The sequence below is a fragment of the Leucopleurus acutus genome (assembly GCF_964270905.1).
Source record: "Leucopleurus acutus genome assembly, chromosome: 6".
Taxonomy (NCBI): Eukaryota; Metazoa; Chordata; class Mammalia; order Artiodactyla; family Delphinidae; genus Leucopleurus; species Leucopleurus acutus.
In genome coordinates, this window is record NC_139149.1 from 33,126,150 (window position 1) to 33,148,595 (window position 22,446).

The 22,446-nt window shown below is 36.7% G+C and overlaps 1 protein-coding gene across 5 annotated transcripts in view; it reads right to left on the minus strand.

The window, feature by feature from the left end:
• Positions 1-22,446, minus strand: part of GTDC1 (glycosyltransferase like domain containing 1) — a 383,969-nt gene that overhangs the window by 198,674 nt on the left and 162,849 nt on the right. For 4 of the 5 annotated variants that reach the window (XM_082841768.1, XM_082841769.1, XM_082841770.1 and 1 more), the window contains 2 exons: positions 14,316-14,483; positions 9,410-9,583 (listed from right to left, as the gene is read on the minus strand). In XM_082841768.1, coding sequence (XP_082697894.1) covers positions 9,410-9,583; positions 14,316-14,483 — 342 coding nt within the window. The remainder of the gene's footprint in view (positions 1-9,409; positions 9,584-14,315; positions 14,484-22,446) is intronic. The other variant, XM_082841772.1, reaches the window with a different exon arrangement.

The following is a 22,446-nucleotide window of genomic DNA, read 5'->3' on the forward strand; positions in this document are numbered from 1 at the left end:
AAACATAGGCAGAACACTCTATGACATAAATCACAGCAAGATCCCACCTCCTAGAGAAATGGAAATAAAAACAAAAATAAACAAATGGGACCTAATGAAACTTCAAAGCTTTTGAACAGCAAAGGAAACCATAAACAAAACAAAAAGACAACCTCAGAATGGGAGAAAATATTTGCAAATGAAGCAACTGACAAAGAATTAATCTCTAAAATTTACAAGCAGCTCATGCAGCTCAATAACAAAAATACAAACAACCCAATCCAACAATGGGCAGAAGACCTAAACAGACATTTCCCCAAAGAAGATATACAGACTGCCAACAAACACATGAAAGAATGCTCAACATCATTAATCATTAGAGAAATGCAAATCAAAACTAAAATGAGATATCATCTCACACCAGTCAGAATGGCCATCATCAAAAAATCTAGAAACAATAAATGCTGGAGAGGGTGTGGAGAAAAGGGAACACTCTTGCACTGCTGGTGGGAATGTGAATTGGTACAGCCACTATGGAGAACAGTATGGAGGTTCCTTAAAAAACTACAAATAGAACTACCATATGACCCAGAAATCCCACTACTGGGCATATACCCTGAGAAAACTATAATTCCAAAAGAGTCATGTACCAAAATGTTCATTGCAGCTCTATTTACAATAGCCCGGAGATGGAAACAACCTAAGTGTCCATCATTGGATGAATGGATAAAGAAGATGGGGCACATATATACAATGGAATATTACTCAGCCATAAAAGGAAACGAAATTGAGCTATTTGTAATGAGGTGGATAGACCTAGAGTCTGTCATACAGAGTGAAGTAAGTCAGAAAGAGAAAGACAAATATCATATGCTAACACATATATATGGAATTTGAAAAAAAGTGTCATGAAGAACCTAGGGGTAAGACAGGAATAAAGACACAGACCTACTAGACAATGGACTTGAGGATATGGGGAAGGGGAAGGGTGATCTGTGACAAAGCGAGAGAGAGGCATGGACATATATACACTACCAAACGTAAGGTAGATAGCTAGTGCGGAGCAGCTGCATAGCACAGGGAGATCAGCTCGGTGCTTTGTGACCGCCTGGAGGGGTGGGATAGGGAGGGTGGGAGGGAGGGAGACGCAAGAGGGAAGAGATATGGGAACATATGTATATGTATAACTGATTCACTTTGTTATAAAGCAGAAACTAACACACCATTGTAAAGCAATTATACTCCAATAAAGATGTAAAAAAAAAAATGTAGGAAGGAGGCAAGCAGAGATGCTCTTCATATAACCCCTCTTCCCAGGAAGTAAAAATCTATGAAATGAGGAAACTCACAGGTAAAATCCACTCTTTTGGCCTTCCCTGGTGGCGCAGTGGTTGAGAGTCCGCCTGCCGATGCAGGGGACACGGGTTCGGGATCCGGTCCGGGAAGCTCCCACATGCCACGGAACGGCTAGGCCCATGAGCCATGGCCGCTGAGCCTGTGCATCCGGAGCCTGTGCTCCGCGACGGGAGAGGCCACAACAGTGAGAAGCCCGTGTACCGCAAAAAAAAAAAAAAAAAAAAATCCACTCTTTTTTACTCTATTGCAACTCTGACAATCCAATATTATGGAAAATAGGAATATATATATAATGAAATGGTCACAGAAACATATGAAATTTTTTCTTAATAATCACAATGAGGTTGATACTTGATGTTCTCTGTGTTGACTGAATTGGACCTGAAACCCAGATAAGGACATATTTCTCAACCCAAAGTATACACGCTTCTATTAGCTCCAAGTCCAAACTTCAACTCCCAAGGATACAGTATCCATTCATTCCCTCATGAAAAAATAAAAATAAATGAATGATTTTTTTTAAGGCCTCCACTGGAAACACATACGTTTGATCTTTTTAAGTTAATTATGTGTAACCATAATAAAAAAATTAAACTCATTTTTCACAAAATAATGGGACAGAGGAGGCAGGCAAATGACAAACATATACAAGTATCAGGCCTTGACAGCCTGAGCATTTATCTCTCTTCACCTTAAATCCAACTGAATGCTATTTGAAGCAGATGATATCCACTTTGAAGCTCCCTGATGGAATTCCTCCAGAAAACATGATCCTTTTCAAGGATAAGGGATGCCACTTTGTAATTCACTGTATTTCTACAATTCATTCTTATGTGGTCCAGTTTGTTGGGGGTGGAGATTATCTAGTTACATAAAAATCATGGATATGCCCTCAGCACCAAATCTTACAAGAGAGACAGATGGAAGAAGTCCGATGCTGTGCAGATGTATGTAGTCAGCTACATCCTTTTAATCTAATATGATGGATCGGGGACTGTCCTGTAAGACAGGTGTCATGCTATAAGCTAACTTGTAAGGAAAGAGAGTTTGGATAAATGACAAGATACCTAGAAATTGAAAAAATAAAATAGGGCTTCCCTGGTGGCACAGTGGTTGAGAGTCCGCCTGCCGATGCAGGGGACACGGGTTCATGCCCCGGTCCGGGAGGATCCCACAAGCCGCGGAGCGGCTGGGCCCGTGAGCCATGGCCGCTGGGCCTGCGCGTCTGGAGCCTGTGCTCCGCAACAGGAGAGGCCACAACAGTGAGAGGCCCGCGTACCGCAAAATAAATAAATAAATAAAATAAAATACTTTTCTTATACATGAAATAATGGTGTGAGTCTACAGCTGTTTCTTTGACATATTCTTCCTATTCTGCTTCTTTAAGCAAATTTCCAATTTGACTATGAGAATTCTTTCTTAAAATTGCTCATTCTTCCTTAAGTCAAGAAAAGCATGATCTCTTTTTCATAAGGAGTTAACTGGACTTGGGTTGAGGTTCTATTCTGAGCTCACTGGATAGAAAGCGACAGGGCCAGGATTCACACTAGGGCTTTCGGCTCCACAGACAGTTCTCCATTAGGACGCTCAACAAATATATTTTTTTAAATTGCTCATTCCTTTTCAGGTGTCCTCTTTTTCAAAACTTCAATCTTTTGAAAGTCTGCTTTCTAAGACCTTGTGTCCCTTCTTTCATAACATTACCATGACATGTTCCCTTTCGCTCAACATTTCCATCAATTCTCTTTTATAAATCATTTGTTCTTCACTGGCAAAAGTCACGTACTAGGGTCCAAAACCTCTTTTCGGGACAGGCAGTATAGAAAGACTTTCAAGAGGTTGGGTTCTAAAATAGGGTAAAAAATGTGTTTGATTTCTACCTATACCTTTACTATCTATATGAGTGTAGGCAAAAAGCTACTTATATTTGTATGGCTGGGTTTCTTCAACTATAAATGGAAAATATCTTTTAGAATTGTTGGAAGAATAAAATGCTAAAATATGTATAATATGCTTAGCATAATGCTGGGCTAAAATAAGACTCAGGAAGGTTAGCTGTTATGGTTAGCTCTACCTTCTAAAGATGACATTGTCAGAAAGCAAGTTGCAAATTCCTCAGATGTTCGGATTTCATAAGACTGAGACCTGTGCAAAGGTCTGGATATATAAAATTCCCTAGTTCTACTAGGCTTTGCCTTTATGACAGTTGCATGATCCAGAGTAGGAAAATATTGGCTTCCTCTAGTCAACATCTAGCTCAGTAAGCTGCAGAATTGCTCCCTTTTTTCCTCTCCATCACACACCATCAGCACCATGGAACTCTATGTGAAATTTGCCTTCTTGAAATGCACAGTAAAAATTCCTTCATTTTCAATCTAATCTATATCCTTTAACACAAAATAGTCATCCTCTTCAGTACATTCCAGTCGTGAGTTTCATCCCACTAAGTCTTGAGATCACATTTATCTTTTGGTATGCTGCAAGCTGAATATCTGTATTTCTTCAAAATTCATATGTTGAAATCCTGACTCCCAATATAATGCTTTTAAGAGATGGGGGCTTTGGGAGGTGATGAGGTCATGAGGGTGGAGCCCTCATGAATGGGATTAGTGCCCTTATGAAAGACAGCTCAGAGAGCTCCCTTGCCCTTTGTACCACATAAGGACACAGTAGGAAGACAGCCATCTATGAATCAGAAAGCAGGCCTTCACCAGACATCAAATCTGCCTTGATCTTAGACTTCCCAGCCTCCAGAACTGTGAGAAATAAATTTCTGTTGTTTATTAGCCCCCCAATCTACGGTATTTTCTTATAGCAGACTAAAAGGACTAAGACATGGTATTAATATTACAAAATCTGTTTTGTTGACTACCGATCATCTGGCAGGCTTGGATGCCTTCAGTGCTGAAGGAGCCAATATATATACACCCTAGCAGCAAACGGAGATATGGTACATGAAAAGGCTCCAGTCAGAAAAATCCAAAAAAGGTGTCTTACTGAAATGTTCCCTGGTCACCTAAGCTTACAGACATTGCAACTGCATGAAAAAGGGTTAGATGTTTATTATCTTCCTTTAGGTGAACATGGTTCATGTACATCCTAGAGTAAGGCATGACATTTAGCTCCATTTGCTGTCATTTATAATTTCTGCCAAAAGTGGGTTATGAATTTCCCTATATTCTTAAAGAGAATTTACTGCCTACCATTTAATCTTTCTTAATAAATCACAGTTATCCATTTGATGTACAAGCTGTACAATCATGGAGGAATGTCTGCAGGGGTTCATCCATGTGTAGAGTTGCCTGTACTGCTCTAGAATGGCTCCAGGCTGCCATGCTTTTTCACTTCTCATATATTTTTTTAAACAGTTTATCTCTCTCCTCCCTTGTTGTCAAGCTGTCAGTCAGCTGTCACTTTTCACTGCTGTCAGTGAGCCTGCCTTTATCGCACCCCCAATTTGATGCTGCTAATCTGCTGTCAGCTGAAAAATCAGATAAGCAAGACCTCTGAAACTGCATTCACAATAAGTGGTGAGCTGAGCACTCGATGGAGATTTTGAGATAGGAGTTCCAGTTTCTGCTCTGTCTATATCTAGCTGTGTGATAACCAGAAGACACTTAACTTCTCTGGGCCTTGGTGCCTTCATCTTTAAAATATGGAGCAGAGCCTCTGTGTGTGTGTGTGTGTGTGTGTGTGTGTGTGAGAGAGAGAGAGAGAGAGAGAGAGAGAGAGAGAGGGAGAGTGGGAGGGAGAGGGAGAGGGAGGGAGAGGGAGAGAGAGAGAGAGAGAAAGAGAAAGAGAGAGAAAGAGAAAGAAAGAGAAAGAGAAAGAGAAAGAGATCTCACCTAGACTTGAAGGCTGTTTCTCTCCCTACCAGAAAAAAACATGAAACTTTTTTGTGAGTTAACAGAATGCAGAGTGGGGCACCACTGACCCTTTAATTGTTGAATTCAAGGATAATTTTAGTCATCACTTTATTTAACCTTACTCCTCTGAATTCACTACCAATCATCTCCTTAAAACTCTCTTCCCTTTATTCCACAGGATAATTCTCTCATTGATGACCTCCTGACTCTTTTATCTTTTCTTCTCATTTCAATCCTGGGCTCTTCCTCCACTAACCCCTTAAGGGTCAAGAGTGGGAAAGGCCAGTCCAAAGCTAAAGATCAAGGTCATAATGAGAAACCAGCAACACTCCTGAGAAGCAGCACCTGTGTCCTGGAAGCCAGCTTGAAGACTGTGTCACGGTGTGCCCAATGCTGCTGATGTGTGACGTAAGATGAGGACTGAGAACTGACAACAGGATTTAGAGGCATGGAAGTCATCAGGGACCTGAACAAAAACAGTCTCAGTGGAGTAGCTTGAAGAAAGAACAATGGGAATGAAATTGGAAACAAGTGTAAACAACTCTTTCAAGAGGTTTTGCTACTAAGAGAAATAAAGAAATGAGGTAGTAGCAGAGGATGAAGTGGAATCAAGAGAGAATATTTTTAAGATGTAAAGAAAATAGCATTTTTTGTATGCTAATAGGAACCATCCAGAAAAGAGGAAAATGGATGACACAGATCAGAGAAAAAAAATTTACTAGAAAAATAATTTTTAGGTATGCAAGAAGGATGGGCTCCAGCAAAGAAGTGGAAACAGGGCCTTAGTCAGAAGTAAGGTCAATCCATCAATAGTTACAGGTGTGAAGATAAAAAATATGCACCCAGAAGCACGTGACTGGGTAGATGTAATGGCAGCAGCATATAGAAATTCTCTTCTGATTGTGTCTATCTTTTTCAGTCATGATCTGAGAAGGAAGACAGAAGATTTGGTATTAAAAGCTTACAAAGAAAGGAAAATGCATGATTAGTTATTTAGAAAAGGGGAATTATGGTACACTCGCCATGCAGCTCCACAGGTCCATGTGGATTTAGGGGTCATGAATTTAGAGTAGGCTAATAAGTACGGCTGGAGGTTTTCCTCCTAATCAAATATGAAAGAAAAGGTGCAAAAGATTTGAGAGTACACACGAGAAAGGAAGTATGATGACTGAATGTGGAAGTTAAACTGGAGAAAGAAGGAGGAAAATTAGGACAAGAGAAGAATGAACATAAGGAGCTGGCTCCTTACCATCAATGGATGCTATAGGTTCTGGTGAAGCCAAAAGGCTGCTTGAGTCAGGATGATAAAAAGAATATATAAAGGAACCTCTTTATTTATATTAGGCTGTTCCTTTGGCAGAGTACTTCTTTACTTTCACATGTTAAAAGAGGGCAAAGGGGAAGACTGTCCTTTATATTCAGGTGGCAATAAATGTGCTAGGTTATAAAACAATGGGGATGAAGGAGTTAATAAGATGAATTAAACTTTATTAAGGTTCTGTTATGTGCCAGGCACTCGGCTGGGCATTTGTCACACATTATTTCATTTAATAGCTACATCATGCCTATGAGGGGATAAGGTAAATATAATCATAACCATTAAAGAACCTAAGCTCAGGGTCATTACACTTGCACAGGTCACAGAGCTAGTAAGTGGCGGTCAAGACTCAAATATGTGCATGCCTAACTACAGTATTTAAGAACTTTCCCACTTCAAAATGTTTTAATACATATAATGAAATATTTTCAAGTGAATATTCTTTCTTGCTACTATTTTTCTGGTCTTTGAGAATGACGCAGTGGAGGGGTGAGGAAGGTAATAGGTACAGCAGGTACTACAAGCCCAATATTGAATTTCTGTATGACAGACATGCTCTGAGTTTTAACAGTTATCAACTTTATAAATCCTCAAATATTTTGCTGAAATATGGCTTTTTCCCTTCCCTGATTAATATACCTTATATTATATATTATTAGAGCACATTATATTAATAATTTAAGTATATGTTCTGCTGCTTTGTTTTTAAATTAAATTTGAGAGAAAGATAGAACCGTCCAAAATTTTTTTTATTTTTAATCACCTTGGTTATTTTGCCTTTGGAATTACTAAATATTTTTCAACATCTCAACAAAATAATACTCTTTTAAGACTGCAGGCATTAGAATGATTGTCATTCATGCAAATAATCATTTACTTACACTATATGAGTTTGGGTTAGATAAAGCAAATTACCATTTGAAAATAATTCAAATAACACTCTGGGCTAAGACCTTGCTTATGAATGTTATCTTGGCCACAATATTTTTTAACCTTCTTCCATTTAGCTAGATTTATTTATGGTAATACAGTCCAAATTAATAAACTATTCAATTGCCACAGGTGTATTAAACATAGGATGTTGTAGGACTATATCAGATGCAAGTGCATTTTAAAACATACTATTTATTTGGAATTCTATAGCAGTAATAATTAAGATGTGCTATAACTACCTATTCACTTAAAGATGTGCATTTTGACGATATATTATTATATGAAAAACTTAAAAGCATGTCAAAAACTAAGGTTCAAAATATGATCTAAAGCAGCGGTCCCCAACTTTTTTGGCACTAGGGACCGGTTTCATGGAAGACAATTTTTCCACGAACCGGGGGATGGTTCAGGCAGTACTACGAGCAATGGGGAGCGATGGGGAGCGGCACATGAAGCTTCGCCTGCTCGCCCGCCACTCACCTCCTGCTGTGCGGCCCGGTTCCTAACAGGCCCAGGGGTTGGGGACCCCTGATCTAAAGTATAAGCTGTGTTCTAGCTAATCACAGATCTAAAGTATAACAATCATATTCTTCAGAAGTTGACATTCTCTCATCACACATATGAAAATTATATATTACAAATACATATTATATACATATTTACATATATATGAAAATCAACTGTGATCTTAGTTTCACTTAGCTTTATAGGTTTCAAAACTGTAAATAAATCATTAAATATTTTTGACAAATGACCTATACTGACAGGAAGATTAGATAGTTAACAGAAAATTTAATCAAAAGTCATAGAGTCTAAATTTTAATACAGTCTCTGACACTAATCAGCAGTGTGAGCACAAGCCAGTCTGCTTCTCCGGCCTTCTGTTTTCTGAACTCCATAAAGTAAGGATCAGGCAAGTTGTTCTAACTTAAATTTTATGACTCACTAGCTTGATTTGGTATTAGGCAGATTTTTCTTCAATGCAATATTAACTAGTCAGACACTTAAATCAGTATTAGGGGTGTGGAAGAGTGGGTGTCCCCACAGCAAAATCTGGGTGAACTCAGTCCAGAACCTAGAGACTAATGCTGACCTCCTGCATAGCATATGTGGATATTAAATTGTCTCCTGCCTTCATTTCAAGGATGGGGAAGAAACAGCTGTCCCTGAACTCTTTTTAAGGACACAGTCAGTTACAAAACAGCAGCATCCCCAGCTAGTATGATTCCCACTGAAGTAAACTTTCTATTCACAAGGGGAAAATATTCCTGGTGGTAGTAAAAACAATTTTGCTAGGTTTAATCAAAAGTGAAAAGGAATTCTAGAATGTTCCCTTTGAGCCACATCATCCATTGCTAATTCAGGGTGGGCCCAGCAATAAGCGTAATAAAAAATATCCTTAGTGACTGAGAAAAAGAAATGGCAATTAAGTGCATTTGCAACCCAATATAGAAGACCTAACTCTTTACTAAGATAATATAAATAATAAAAACTGGGAGAAGGGGGGAAAAAAACCAGAAAAAACAGCATGGGAAATGAAAGTAATCTAAGCAGTAAAATTTAACACTGATTTACTTAGAAGTTACTATTATACATATAAACCAATGGGCATAAGCTGAATACAAAGGTTGAGACCTATGCTTGACAATGACTTCTGTAGCAAAACAACAAATAAATAAAACAGTAAGTGTTAAAAGCCAAAGCACCTTGCTTTGGCAAACAAATAAATAAGAGAAAAGAAAGGAAAAACTCAGTATCAGAATTAACCATTCAGTGACAGGTTGGACACATGATTATTTAAAATCTTTGTAAATCACAGCATGGCGAAATAGAACTTGATTCTCTAACTAATCATGCTTACGCTGAAAAGTCAAAATTGGCAAGAACATCACCAATTTTTACACATTTGGGGAATAATTTATGACACAATATTGAAAATGGAGTTAAACATACTGACCTGCTCACATCAGGAAACCTGATGGGAAAGTAAATAACTTGGCACTTGGGTCTGATGATGCTTTCCAGATCTTTGGGTCTGTGATCAGGAATCAGCTTCATGAATTTTCCAATAGAAGTAAGAAATGACTCCATATTAAAAACCGAGTTGAATACCACCACATCAGCCACCAGGCTGCAAAGGGAAAGGATAAATGCATATGGTGAGCCCACACTTGTTCAGTTATTTTTATAAGCCTAAGACTTCTTTATTAATCAGAGTTTATACTGCACCTTGGGTTTGCAAAGAACTCTGCACTTCCTACCAGTATTTATCAAAATGACTCTAATAGATAAGTTAGTTTCATTAGCATTATACCAAGGGAAGGTAGATTATTGGCATCAGAGAGGAAAGGCAGGAGAGGAATTAAGTGATTTAATGGGATCCTATGACACTTCAAACCAAAGTACTGGGTTGGCCAAAAAAGTCCGTTTGGTGTTTTCCGTAAGATGGCTCCAGTAGCACTTTAGTTGTCTTCAACTTCATTCGAAATAATTTTGTTAGATTGCATTGTGACAGCTGTCATATCAGCGTGCCTTTAAAAAAAAAAAAATCAAAATTGGTGAATTTCTGTGTAGCCATGTTAATACTGAAGATGGGAGAAAAAAGCAACATTTTCAGCATATTATGCTTTACTATTTCAAGAAAGGTAAAAACTCAACTGAAATGCAAAAAAAAAAAAAGGTTTGTGTGGTGTATGGAGGTGCTGTGACTGATTGAACACGTCAAAAGGGGTTTGCAAAATTTCGTGCTGCAGATTTCTCACTGGACGATGCTCCATGGTCCAGTAGACCGGTTGAAGTTGACAGCGATCAAATCGAGACATTAATTAAGAACAATCAATATTACACCATGCAGGAGATAGCTGACATAATCAAAATATCCAAATCAAGCGTTGAAAATCATTTGCACCACCTTGGTTACGTGAATCGGTTTGGTGTTTAGGTTCCACGTAAGTTAAGAGGAAAAAACCTTCTTGACCGTATTTCTGCATGCGATTCTCTACTTACATGTAATGAAAACGTTCCGTTTTTAGAACAAATTGTGATGGGCGATGAAAAGTAGATACTGTACAATAATGTGGAACAGAGGAGATGGTGGGGCAAGCAAAATGAACAACCACCAACCACACCAAAAGCCAGTCTTCATCCAGAGAAGGTGATGTTGTGTATTTGGTGGGATTGGAAGGCAGTCCTCTATTGTGAGCTTTTTCTGGAAAACCAAACGATTAATTCCAACAAGTACTGCTCCCAATTAGACCAACTGAAAGCAGCACTCGATGAAAAGCATCCAGAATTAGTCAACAGAAAACGCATAATCTTCCATCAGGATAACACAAGACCGAGTTTCTTTCATGACCAGGCAAAAACTGTTACAGCTTGACTGGGATCAAGCTGATTCATCGCCGAATTCACCAGACATTGCACCTTCAGATTTCCATTTATTTCGGTCTTTACAAAATTCTCTTAATGGAAAAAATTTCAATTCCCTGGAAGACTGTAAAAGGCACCTGCAACAGTTCTATGCTCAAAAAGATAAAAAGCTTTGGGAAGATGGAATTATGAAGCTGCCTGAAAGACGGCAGAAGGTAGTGGAACAAAACAGTGAATACGTTGTTCAATAAAGTTCTTGGTGAAAATGAAAAATATGTCTTTCATTTTTACTTTAAGAACCGAAGGAACCTTTTGGCCAACCCAGTGTACTTTTCCGCAATGCCAGGAATTTTCAATATTATCACCAAGTACAGGAGGACCTTTTTCTTTGTGGCCCAACTACCCATGTTGGGTTTCTATGTCAGTGATGTACTTCGTTTTACACCACAGTACTGAGAACAGAACACTTGCCATACTTTTCACTGCCTTCAAGGAGATTAATCCAGATAAAGCTATTTCATACTAAGAGCATACCTTCATAACATGTAGTTAAAGTCTATTTCTCATTTTAACCCTTGCTTCAAGAAACTGTTAGGTTTTTTAAAGTTCTGAGACTACACAGGAAGGATTATATAGAAACTCTACAAATAACTTATTTTTTTTATTATATAGATTTGGAGTAGTCAGAGAAATAGAAGAAGTTGGTGAAAATGGATCCAGAAATCCGTACCACTAGGTCCTACTGATTACATAATGTATTATAAAGGACCACAACACCATGGACCTTCAGAATTAAACGAAAGAAATATAATATTGGCTATTGCTTTTGATGCAAAGGCTTGATCCTCTCCTTAGTATTTTTTTATTAAAAATAATCTAAAATACATAGTTAGAAGGAAATGTAAAAACAAAGTTTATGTGTCATTAATATGTCAGTAGTTTCCAAATTTGCCTATAACATTTTCTTGGAAACCAATGAACACAAATGATAACTATGGGTGAGCTGGATAAACAGGAGTATGTACTATGTTCCCTTTATGAATCAAAAAACCATTTTAATAAATCATTGTTTTGTTTTTTAAAATAACCCTCTTTGCTTTAAGCCATGATTCAGTGTCTCAGTGTCACTGGATCTCAATAAAATGCATACAAATGCTTTGATAAGAAGGTATACAAGATCAAATAGAAAAAGCAATTAGTTTTATTTCACCCTGTAAAGGACATCAAGGAAACTGAAAAGAAGACATGCAAGCCCACAAGACTGTAAAACACAAATGGATAAACAGAGCTTATAGAGCAGGAATACCACAGCAAGTCCTCAGTTTAGTTTAATTCACATTTACTGAGACAGTCAAAGTTTCTATTATCAATACATAGCGGAATGAAAAACTAACGAAAGGAATGTTGACCTGCCACCCCTATCTGCCCCCACTCCTGCAAACTTGTTTTCCCATACAAGTATTTTTTGTTTTTTTAGTTGCAACCTAGTGCAAACTTGGGATTAGCAGTGATTACAACATGGATAATACAAGAGAGTGTCACAGAAGTGCTGACACAATATCAAGCAATAAGGAAGCCAATATAATAATATACCAAAAGTTGAAGGATGTTTTACAGCTAGTCTGTTTTCACCATATGTCACATATTGTAATAGTGACCCACAGGTCATAATACATGGTTATGGCATGTGTTCATCAGTCAGAGGGTTAGTGAAACCTCTATTTAAGGTGAGTGCTTATGTCGGTCATCTCTGAAGTCCTTAACTGTCACACAGTCAAGAAAGAAACCTGACAGTGCCAACAAAAGCAGAAGTCAGCAAGAAAACTAAAGAAACATTTTAAGAAGCTGGAGTCATACTTTTCAAACTGAATCTGAACAGGACTGCTTTCTGACACTCTTATTTTTCCTCTGGACGACTGCAAGCCAGTTTTTTTCTCCTCAAGAATCCCACCAATGATCAAGCCCACTTCTTTCTCTCCAAGCTCGTCTATCAGTTTACGCTCTTGAGAAGAGCAATGCTGAAAAATTATATATAAGCTTTTATAGTCTCATTCCCTTTGAGCAAAGCAATCTTTTCTGAAACAGAGAGATGAGGGGTAGTAAGCTAAAAATTTTTTTAGCTATCTGCCCTCAAACGGCATTCAACCCAACTACTTATATTCTTAAAAACCCAGTTTATGCCAAATTAAAGTTCCAAGATAGTTTACAGAAATATTCTTTTTCATGCATTTCCTCTCTGATATGAGTGGGTGTAACTTCCATTAACTTTAAAGCCACCCATAAAGGGAAAAATAGACTTAATTTTTTCCCCAGTTATTTCTCACGGGTAATAAACACACACTATCTGAGGAAAAGAATGAGGCTAATTCAAGAAACCAAAAGAATATTACAAATGTTTTCCATATTAATAAAGCACAAAATGATTTTGTTTTTGTTTTTGAAACATATTTTCCCCTCTGTTTCAATATAAAATATTTTAATTTTATTATGAAATTTTAAAACTGTTGCTTTTTTTATGAGACATTTGATGTGAAGCAGCTCCGCTCTATTTTGATAGCGCTGCTACTTCATTTGAAGCAGCTTGTAAAAATGATTGCAGGAAAACATTTACAAAATGCTCAAAACACAGAAGTATTACCATCTAGCTGTTTTTCTATGTCAGTGAAACTATGGAATATACTTGCAAAAGAGCTGGGAGTCTGTTTAAACACATCATCAATCCCAGTTGCTAATAACTATTAAAAAAGGTGAGTAAACTGAACCCAATCACTGCCAAACTGACTCCCTTTGAGTGTTGCAGTTATGTGGATGGGATCCAATAGCAAAGCTGTTTCAGAGTTGTTATTAACTTCTTTCATTAACTAAGCTTCAGGAGATACACTTTGTTGAAGTAACAGTAGAGAAGGACCATCACCTTTGAAATGTCATGGTATTTTAAGGCTATGCAGTTTCAGAAGACTCAAGAGGGGAAAAAAAACCTCCTAAAGATTCATTTTCCATAGTTTTCTCTTACAAACAATAAGGAAAAAAAGGACAAAAACCCCTTGCTCCATTATGCTTTAATTTTTGTTTATTCCTCTGTAAATTTCTATTTTGATTTCAGCTGGATACATGGAAAGTAGCTGGTAAATAAAAGTTGACTAACTGTCTTTTTCTAAAAGTATGTCTCACACAGTAGATGATGGAATCAGGGGCTGAAGAAGGTCCCTGTCACCCCTTTGATTCTATTTTGAATGTTGTAGAAAATACAGTTAGATAATTAGTTCAACATTTAGATTGTAACACATATGTATTTTATAAAAGGATTAGCTGTTCTCTTATATGTACATATTGCAGAGGCACAAGTAATTCCTACCATGGAAGGTATGTTTAAACATTTGCTCCTAATTTAAGGTATTTTTAAAATAAGTGTACAGGAGGTCTCCAGATTTAAAAGCTAACTATAAGGAAAAAGATGGCAAACGACTAAATATAATGATACAATCTATACCTACCATGAGAGAATTTGGTTGTATCCATATTGGAAATCCCTCTCCTGACATTTCTTGACAGGATATACCAATTGGTTCTCATGGAAGTACAGAATCTTTTTCAATTTCCCAAGGTCAGGCCGAAGGGCAGCCAGTTCAGTCAGGTTAAGCACTGAGCTTGCGAAGAGAATCCTAGGAAACAAGGAAATTAGGGTTACCACCCCGAGCATACTTGAAGTGGGCATCCTGTGCCTTCTCTCCTCTTTCCTCATCCTACCCCAAGGAAAACATATCCCCCATAGGGACACATCAAGAGTTAAGCCTTAATACCATGTAGCAGCATTCTAAGTTTTGATCTCTTAAAAAGCAGCTGCTAAGAACTATAAAAGCCCTGAATCTCATTGGTCTTCTCAGCTCAGTTACTGAGAGATGCAAAAAAAAAAAAAAAAGCTGGATGGATTTTATTGAAAAAAGCCTAGAAAAGCTCCATCTGAAGGACAAATGGAACAAAGATAAGGCTGACTGGGGAATACTTTGCTTGCCAGTTTCATTACACTTTACTTCTTTATGCAACCAACTACTGAAATTCAATATATGAGCAGGAATGGCACGTGTTCGTGTTATGACATACACCCTTTTGATTTATGCAATAGACTTATCTAGTGAGGGCTTTTTCTCTTGGCATGTTTTCTTATGCCCCCCTTTTAAATATTCTGCAATATTTGTGGGGTTTTTTCTTTTATATTTTCTTCTCGATTACTGGACTGCTAATGGCACCATATGTACACTCTGTAATATCCCTTATATAAAACATAAATGATAAAAATGAAGAAAGCCTGGTTCCTTGTCTTTGGGGGATAAAAAGGAAACTGAAAGTCTACCTATCCATGGTTATAAATGAAATAGTGTCTATTTACTCACTCATTCCACAAACATTTATCATAAATGCCTACTAGGTACCAGGGTCAAGCGAGGAAGAACAGAAAAGATGAACAAGACAGCCTGCAGAATGAATGCTGCCAATAACAGTGGCATGAACAAAGTACTAGAGGAACAAACAGACAACTGTCTGGGACAACCCGGAAATATTTCACTAATGAGGTGGATAACACATGTGGACACAAAAGAGGGACAAATTACATTCCCTGAGCAGCTGAGGACATTTAGATGGCACAATTTTGATGGAATGCCACCTTTATAACATAATATAGCATCATTTGACCCTTACAGCTTTAATTCTCATTCTAAAAAATGAGGTCCAAGAAGGTTAAGGGTTTTTTCTAGAATCACACTGGTAGTAGTGGCAAAGCAGAGATTCCCAGTCTTCTAAGCCCGAAGTACTATTCATTACACCACAGATATGAATTCGTTGTGGACCACTTACATTGCAAACGCTTTTTACTGTACTTAATAAATACAAAATAGCATCCTTGTTATTACCGTGATTACAACTACTATAAATTCTCCCTTGCTGACAAGCCAAATGGCTAACTTCAGGTGTTTATATGATCTGCAGCACTAGCCTTTCACATAAGAAGAATGATTACATAATAAGTGCATACATCATAAAGAGGAATTCAAGTGTCTTCTTCATGGGCTAAAAAAGGCACATAAGACCAAAAAGCAGCCACCTCTCTAAACTCACATTGCTGTATTAATGTTATGGTTTATTGTTTTAAAGTAAAAAATCTTATCAAGGAGATGCATTTTTTAAAACTGTCTATTTGTACTCAACTAAAGCAAATAGAAAATTCATGTTCAGAAAATGTCCTCTATTTTTTCCAAAAATATTCCCACCACCACCACTAAGTATAAGCTTTTCTAAATTTTAGATTGAAAATTCTGAAATATGAAGATATTTGTTTATCTACAAATCTGATCTTTAGTAGAGAGAACAATAAAATTTAAACTCAGTCAATCTATATTTTCCTTAAAATAAAACGGATGGCAACTTGTGGATCAAGTTGAGTAATACACCCCCCTCTATTCCCACTCCCCAGTCCCAACATAACAAACTACTGCAAACAATGACTCATTGTTAATCATTAAGACCTGAGCAAACTCAATGTTTTTCACACACAAGGAAGAAAAACTCATTAACTGCAGCTTCCATCTATTCATTAATTATAAAAAATCGTACCCTTATTAATGAAGAAATTTGGTAGACATCAACTTACCCAAGTGACCAAACTTAATATGAACAACAATGGGCCAAAGGGATATCATGTATTTCCCAATGTGATACACTGAGAAAGATAGAGATCACCAATTCCTGACAAAAATGCTTGATCTGAATTTGGTCATGAGGAAATAGCCAGACAAATATTCTGCAAAATAAATGGGCTGGATCTCCAAAAAATGTCAAGGTCATAAAAGGAAAAAAATCTAGAGTAAAGGGAAATAAAAAGACCCCCAAACAAAATGCAATGTGTGATACTTGATGGGATACTGAATGGGGATAAAAATAAAAAACAGCTGTAGAAGATATAAGAACAACAGGGAAACTCTGAATATAAAATTGTAAAGTTTTATCAATCTTAAATTGAAGTGTATTGATTTTACTGCAATTATGTAGGAGAATATCTGCATTCTTAGGAGACACGTGTTGAATTATTAACATGTGAAGCGTAATGATGTCTGCAACTAAGTCTTAAATAGTTTGGTCCAAAGGCCACTAAAAACAAATATTCAAATATTCATAGATAGAAATAAATGTGCAAAATGTTAACATTTGATTAATCTAAATAAATGATATATTGTAACTCACTGATCTAGTCTTGCAAATTTTTAAGTTATACATTTATAAAACTACAAATTTGGGAGGATATTCATTAAATGGCAGTAAGTAGAAGGGAAAAATATGCCACATTCCATAAACAGTAAACCCATCATATATGTATTTCTAGTCAGACTCCAATTGTTCATTTCCTCCAAGAGAACTATCCTCAGGGTGGAACATCTGTAGCAAATGTTTAACTAAAGCAAGCCCTTCACTCTCCTCCTACCACATACCGCCTCTCATTACCCTACCTACCAGCTGATCCACAATCAAGGAATCCAAATCTAAAATTGAGACTTCCAAATAAAAGCTCTCAAACGAGAGAATGCAATACATTCAGAAGTAAAATGGCAATGATTTTCATAATATTACCCATTTGGGACTGCCCACACCAACACTTCCTTCAGTTTGTTCAGTCATTAACAGGAAACTCATTTTATTTTTATAACTAATCTTGAAATAGCACTCACTACTTCTAAATTGTGGGAATTATCTCCAACATTAGTAAAGCATTTCTCTTTGCTTTTTTGCTTGTAAAATGGAAGCTAAATTAGACAATAAGCAACTCCTCAAATATTCAGCTCAATGACACCTAAAAAGAAGTGATGAAGATGCCCACAAAAGAAATGCCGGTAAGATTCACAGGCAATTTTTTCTTTGCCGTCCTCCATCAATTAAAAAAAAAGTGTATAATACAATGAATGACATCACTCAATCAGCAGCTAATCCCTAGGCTCCCAATGTTCATCTTGCCTCAGGTATTATTTAAGCAATAAATCCTAACAAGGTGAGCTTTACCATCCCACACTGTGTCTCTGGCAGGAAAGGGCACAAGGTGAAAGCAAAAACCACTAGGAACAAGATAATTCCTGACAGCTGCTGCTTGAGCACAAGTTAAATTGAACAGTTTATCTCAGCATGAAGATGTTATAAGGTTTTATGTTTAATATTTTTAAATTAACATAAAACCCAGAGAAAGCAGTTGGGCAATCTTTCACAAACATGACATACTACAATCACTGTATAAGCTGGATTAGTACTTATTACCATGCTACTACAGAATTAAGCTGTTTTTAGACCACCAAAGAGCTTTAAATTGCAACTTTTGTCTCTGTAAGAGAAACCTATATTTAAAATGTCTGCTAAATTCAAATTAATGGCTACATCATTAGCTTACCATCTCACCAAAAGTATAAGTAAGCTGCTATTATAATCATCTAACCAAAACAGCTCTGTGCTGTAAAAGTACGTGAATGCCGTTCTAGGTATTTGGGACTGTATGCATATACATGCTTCAAGTATTTTCAATGCACATTATACCTACAATCTGAGTCATATTTGCTTAAGGAATCCAAAATCATTCAACACAATGAAATTCTAGATTTTATTTTTCTTTGATTCAGTTTGAATACACTAGTTGTTTGCCTTTTATCCTATTTTCTTAATATGTCAAACGAGATGTTAAAATATACATAAGCACTGTAGGAGTGTGACTACTATTATCAAGATGCATACCTTTATACCTTAAATGGCATGAAGGGTCAGTGAAATGAGAAACGGAGGACAGGCATTCAATATTCCAACCACCACCATATACAATCTAGGAGAAAATCCTTCATGGACTAATTATCTCACTCTTGACCCATGAAGTTTTTTCAATAGCCCCCCACCTTCCGAAACCATTTATCACATAATGGGATACAGAACACAATTTAACACAGATACCGATTTGGGTTGTTATTTATACTTAAATAATTCCCTGCAGGACTTTCAACAAGCCTTTGACAGAAGAGTGAATGCCATCTTCCAGCTGTGTCACCTTGCTCAATACTTAAATTCCTTGTCTAGATACACGTTGCCCAGCCTCACCCCCTAAGTCTTTCTTCATTCTTTTGTTGCCTATCTTCAGTTCCTGTTCCTTGATATCTACTCCCAGAATTCTAGATCCTGTACTTTCTGTGATACAATATTTTCTGCAATGAAGGAAATATTCTGTATCTGTACTGTCCAATACAGCAGCAACTAGCTACTTATGGCTATCAAGCACTTGTAGTATAGTCAGTGTAACTGAGGAACTAAATTTTAAATTCAATTTGATTTAAGTTTAAATTAAATAGCCATAAATTAATGGGAAAGCACAACTCTGGATGGACCAGCTTCCCTTAACCCAACACTCCACCCATCCTACCTGAATGCAATTCCTCACTGAATTGATTTTCTTGTATAGATCCTTGATCTACTTGTGATAATCTAATTTCTAAGTTCCTCCTGATTTGCTGAATTTCACCTACCAGGGTCTCCAATTCTAGAATGCCAGAATGCCATTTTTTTCCTTCTGATAATTAGAAAACACATGTTCATTTCAGAAAATGTTTTAAGTACAAAAATTATAAATTAATTATCATGCACAACCACCCCAAAAGAGATGGCCACTATTTGCATTCTGGTGCTCATTTAGTCAGTATACATTGAGCATCTATTATTTGCAAGGTACTAGGCTAAATAATGGACCTAAAATATAAAACAAAGTAGCTCAGGCAAGAAGAAAATTGGCAGGCTGAGGAACTGAATAAGGACCAAGGAAGCTGGAGCAATTAATTCAATGAATGGCCAGAGAAGATGCTGAGGAAGTCTATGGGTCTTTATGAGACATGAAAATAATTTTGAATTTTATGGTAAGAGCAATGGAAAGAGAATGAAGGATTTTAACTAGGGAAATGACAAAATAATAAATGCATATTGGGTGAATTTACCTTTACTCTTTCACTTTGTAATATGTATAAACTACTGCAATTTTAATTTTTTTTCCTTTTAATACATGTTTTTCTATGTTAAAAATTATTTCTGAAACATATATTTTAACAGATTTCATGATACGATGTGTCATACTATCATCGACCCGAACACGATTTTTAAATTTTTAGATTCATGATTTTTAGATTTATTTAAATCTATAAAGTTTAAAATTTTTCTTGTATAATTTCTTGCATTTCTATTGTATCTGTTTACGTATTTCATGAAATGTTTCATTATTTTTTTAATATCAGAGAACTTTACTCTGACTGCTGTATGGAAAACAGACTGTAAGGAATCACTTTGCAAGAAGAGAGAAGAGTAGGAAAGAGAAAAGAAATGTCAGTCTCTTGGACTAAAATGATAGCGCTGATGGTGCTGAGGAGCGGACTGACTGGGTTTTTGCTGATGGTGCTGTCCAGGTTTGCTGATGAACCCGATGTGAGAAGTGAAAGAGGAGTGCTATCCTTTCCTCTGCTGTATCACTCAATGTAACAGGAGCTCAATGATACATACATGCATACGTGAAAATTACTCCCAAACATTTCAAAAGTCTTCAGCTTAAATATATATTTTTAATTTATAAAAACCTGTGTAGAAAGTCCTAACATTTATTAATCATTGATATACAAAATTTCGTTTTAACTATGCTCTAGTTGTCAGCTACTTTATCTTAATTAGAACATTTCTATTGCACGTTTAAATGCTATGGATTTTCAAAAACCTTGAAGAATGTGCATAACCAAATGTTTCCATTTGCTAAAACAATTAAAAATTCAAGATGGAAGCATATTTAAAGGAAAAAGAAATGGAGTCATTTAATTTCCTAGGTTCTTGTGGGGGGTAATTTACAGGCTAACACAGTATCCAGCTTCCCAATAGCTGTCCCATGATGTAGCATCAATTAATAGGTCAGTTTTTCCACCATGTAATGTTCCTTTCCTGTGCTTATCATGATGGCTAGGAGATCACAATGTAAAGAACACTTGTCCAGAAGGCAGGGAATTGAGGTCTGTAGGTAGGACCTGCCATTGAGCAAAATCTCCAACTGGTTTCTTAACATCTATCCACTCTACAGTCATCAACACTCTGACCTGCCTTACAGATGCTTAAGGAGACAAATTACATAACACCTGTGGTGCTTTCTTAGCTACCAGTGCCACTTAAATTCAGGTATCTCTTAAATTACTCAAGCAAGCTCTCAAGTGTTTTAACTCTTGGTATCTGACATAGTATCTAATCCATAAAAGATACTTAGTAATTATGTTTGTAACAAGAAAGGAAGAAAAGGAAGGGAGGATGGGCCCTATTATTGAAAAAAAACATAAATAAACTGAAATTTTTACTGTGTACAGAAACATTTTTTATATATTTTGGGACTAGCATCTGTTAAGAGTATTCTTGTAAGACACAAGGTACCATGAACCATTCAGAACGTTTATAGATATATCTGTTTTACGCCATCTATCAATAAGTCAACAAATCAAAATATTATCAAGTCTCCTGACTTGACAAGCTAAGAAATATATCACCCCTGTGCCAAAAGAGCTGACAATATAATTGGCAAAACAAGCCATAAGTAGAGGAAACATTAAATAGCAATAAAAAAGATAAGTAATAGGTCTGTCCTGCACAAGAAATGTAACCAAGCAGTGCAAGGCTGATTATGAATGAAGGCAGAGGCACTAAGCCCTATCCATTCAGAGGAAGAAGAGAAAACTAAGGGCAGCATAAAACCAGGAAGTCTCAAGTTTACTGAGGGTATAGCAGGGAGAGGCCTGGGTCCTAATGTTTTGGGTCTAGAAGGATCAGTGCTATTTAAATAAGTCAGAGAGGAAGGACAGTGGCTAAAGTTTAGGGTTTGAATAAAAGGAAGTAAGACTGAAAAGGTGATCTTCCACCAGACCTAGAGGTACCCGAATGCAGGATGAGAAGTTCATACTTTATCTGTTAGCCATATGGGGATCCACTGTACATTTATTATCATACTGGAAAGGCTTTATTTCTTCTTACTATCCTTAATTAACTGAGTTATAAATGCTCACTGGCTAAGAAAAGTGGTAGTAAAATGAGAGGAAAAGGAATCAAATAAAGTACCACCATCACTACCACTCTCAAAACAAGGGAAGTTGTTCTATACATAACCAAATATAGATAAAACCAATTCACTTAAAACCACAGCTTTCCATCGTCACTTTTTTTGATAATGAGATACTTAAGTCTCTGTAATGTTCTAACGGAAGACAGGGACCCATGTATTATGCAAGGTTTTTTAAGTGTATCTTATTTAATCATCATCCTAAAAGATATGTCCTATTATCCCCATTTTACCAACTAAGAAATTAAAGTATTACAAGAGGTTTGGTGAAGTGCTAAGACAATAGCAGTTACTAAGAGGCAGAGATGAGTTTCAAATCCAAGTTGACGTGGCCACAAAGTCTCTGCTTTTTCAGTTATTCCACACTGATTTTGAACCATCTAAGATTAGAATGTGATTCACTGTTTCCTGCTAACTGTACTTTTTATTATAGTCTATGTTTGAGAAATAAAAGAATATAAATGGTACGAAGAAGAACTGTAGTA